Source organism: Octodon degus, unplaced genomic scaffold (genome assembly GCF_000260255.1).
Source record: "Octodon degus isolate 3935 unplaced genomic scaffold, OctDeg1.0 scaffold00096, whole genome shotgun sequence".
NCBI classification, from domain to species: Eukaryota; Metazoa; Chordata; class Mammalia; order Rodentia; family Octodontidae; genus Octodon; species Octodon degus.
In genome coordinates this window covers 6669583-6671084 of record NW_004524672.1, presented here as the reverse complement: position 1 = coordinate 6671084, position 1502 = coordinate 6669583, and the positions used below count along the sequence as shown (strand labels likewise).

General features: G+C 40.1%; 1 protein-coding gene across 1 annotated transcript in view; it reads left to right on the top strand.

Annotated features, from left to right (window-relative positions):
* The first annotated feature begins 1169 nt into the window (after window positions 1-1169).
* Window positions 1170-1502, top strand: part of LOC101560363 (histone H3.3-like) — a 110843-nt gene continuing 110510 nt past the window's right edge. The window contains exon 1 of the mRNA XM_012516230.2: window positions 1170-1369. Within this exon, the coding sequence (XP_012371684.1) occupies window positions 1170-1369 (200 nt within the window). The remainder of the gene's footprint in view (window positions 1370-1502) is intronic.

Here is a 1502-nt window from a genome sequence, read left to right as displayed (position 1 = left end):
TGTACAATAATGATTATGCCTCATCATCATTCAGGACAAATTTTTTTCATCTTTAAGTGTGTCTGAAATTGGTCTATAACTCATCATGTATGCATCCTACAACAAAAATGGGCAGAGGTTGGGCTCTTTCTCATGAATACATGGCACTGAGCTCCTGAGACAGTACTGTGCCTCCAGGAGAAAATACTCATGGTGGATGATGTTCGTGGCCAGCTGAGTAGGATCAGCTCAAGCTTCAGCTCATCTCAAAGCCTGCAAATTTCCCTGAGAAAGTGATGTGCCACCAGGTAACAGCAAGTTAACACACACGTGGGGACATTGTCTGCTGATGTGAAGGGGGACTTTCCAGTAGCTTTCACATCCCTGTGGCTGATGAATATAGGCTTGGTGTTGGTCAGCAAGAAGACAAAATCGCCATGTCACATCATCTCAGGCCTCATTGCCTATTTGAAGTGCTGTTCGCCGTGTTCTGAAAATACAGCTTGAGTTAGGGAAGATGAGAGGAATTAGCTAGGTCAACGATTCTCAACCCCAACATTACTGAGTTTTGGGACTAGATAGTTATTTGTTGGGGTGTGGAGATTTCCTGTGTAATGTAGGATATTTAGTAGCACACTTGCCCTCTTCTACTACATGCCATTATGAACACCTTCCCATTCTGTCACCAAAAATGTTGCCAAACATGACCCAAATTCCAAAATCCCTGAATAAGAGGTACTGCTCTATAACTTTTCTTATGCTTCAATACTTTCAAAAATTCAAATGAGGGATGTGGACACATAGATGCAAAAAGATAACATAATTCATAAAGGCTGCCTTGAAAATCAAAGGGTAGGCCTGAAGCTTCAAAGGCATCTCCAAGCATTTGGGTTACTGAAGACTAATTAAAGTATTCTATAGTAATCAGTATATATTTTTATCTATGCTATAGACAAAACCATGGAAAACAAATTGAAAAGTATGTAATCAAAATGAAACCTGAAAAAATGGAGCAGCTGATTTACTTGGCTGATGGAATTACCAGGGTTTTCCACTATTGTTACTTTTGTCATGAATCATATTTTGGATGTCTAATGATAGTTAATAAAGACCAGTATGAAAATACCAAATAAATATCACTGGATAATATCTAGCACTGCCATAGTAACTACTAATTACAATCAAAGGGTATGGACAGTGGATTTGCGAGTGGAGAAGATGAAATTTATAATGTTTATGATCAAGCCTGGGGAGGTGGTAAAGATATGGCCCAGAATATTTATGGGCCCCGTAAAAATCTGGACAAGGACATGTATGGTGATGACCTAGAAGCCAGAATGAAGACCAACAGATTTGTTCCTGACAAGGAATTTTCTGGCTCTGACCATAAGTGAGGCCAAGAAGGACCCATTCAGTTTGAAGAAGATCCTTTTGGTCTGGACAAATTTTTGGAAGAAGCCAAACAGCATGGTGGCTCTAAAGGACCCTCAGATGGCAGCCACCCCAAGGAACATGAGCATGAA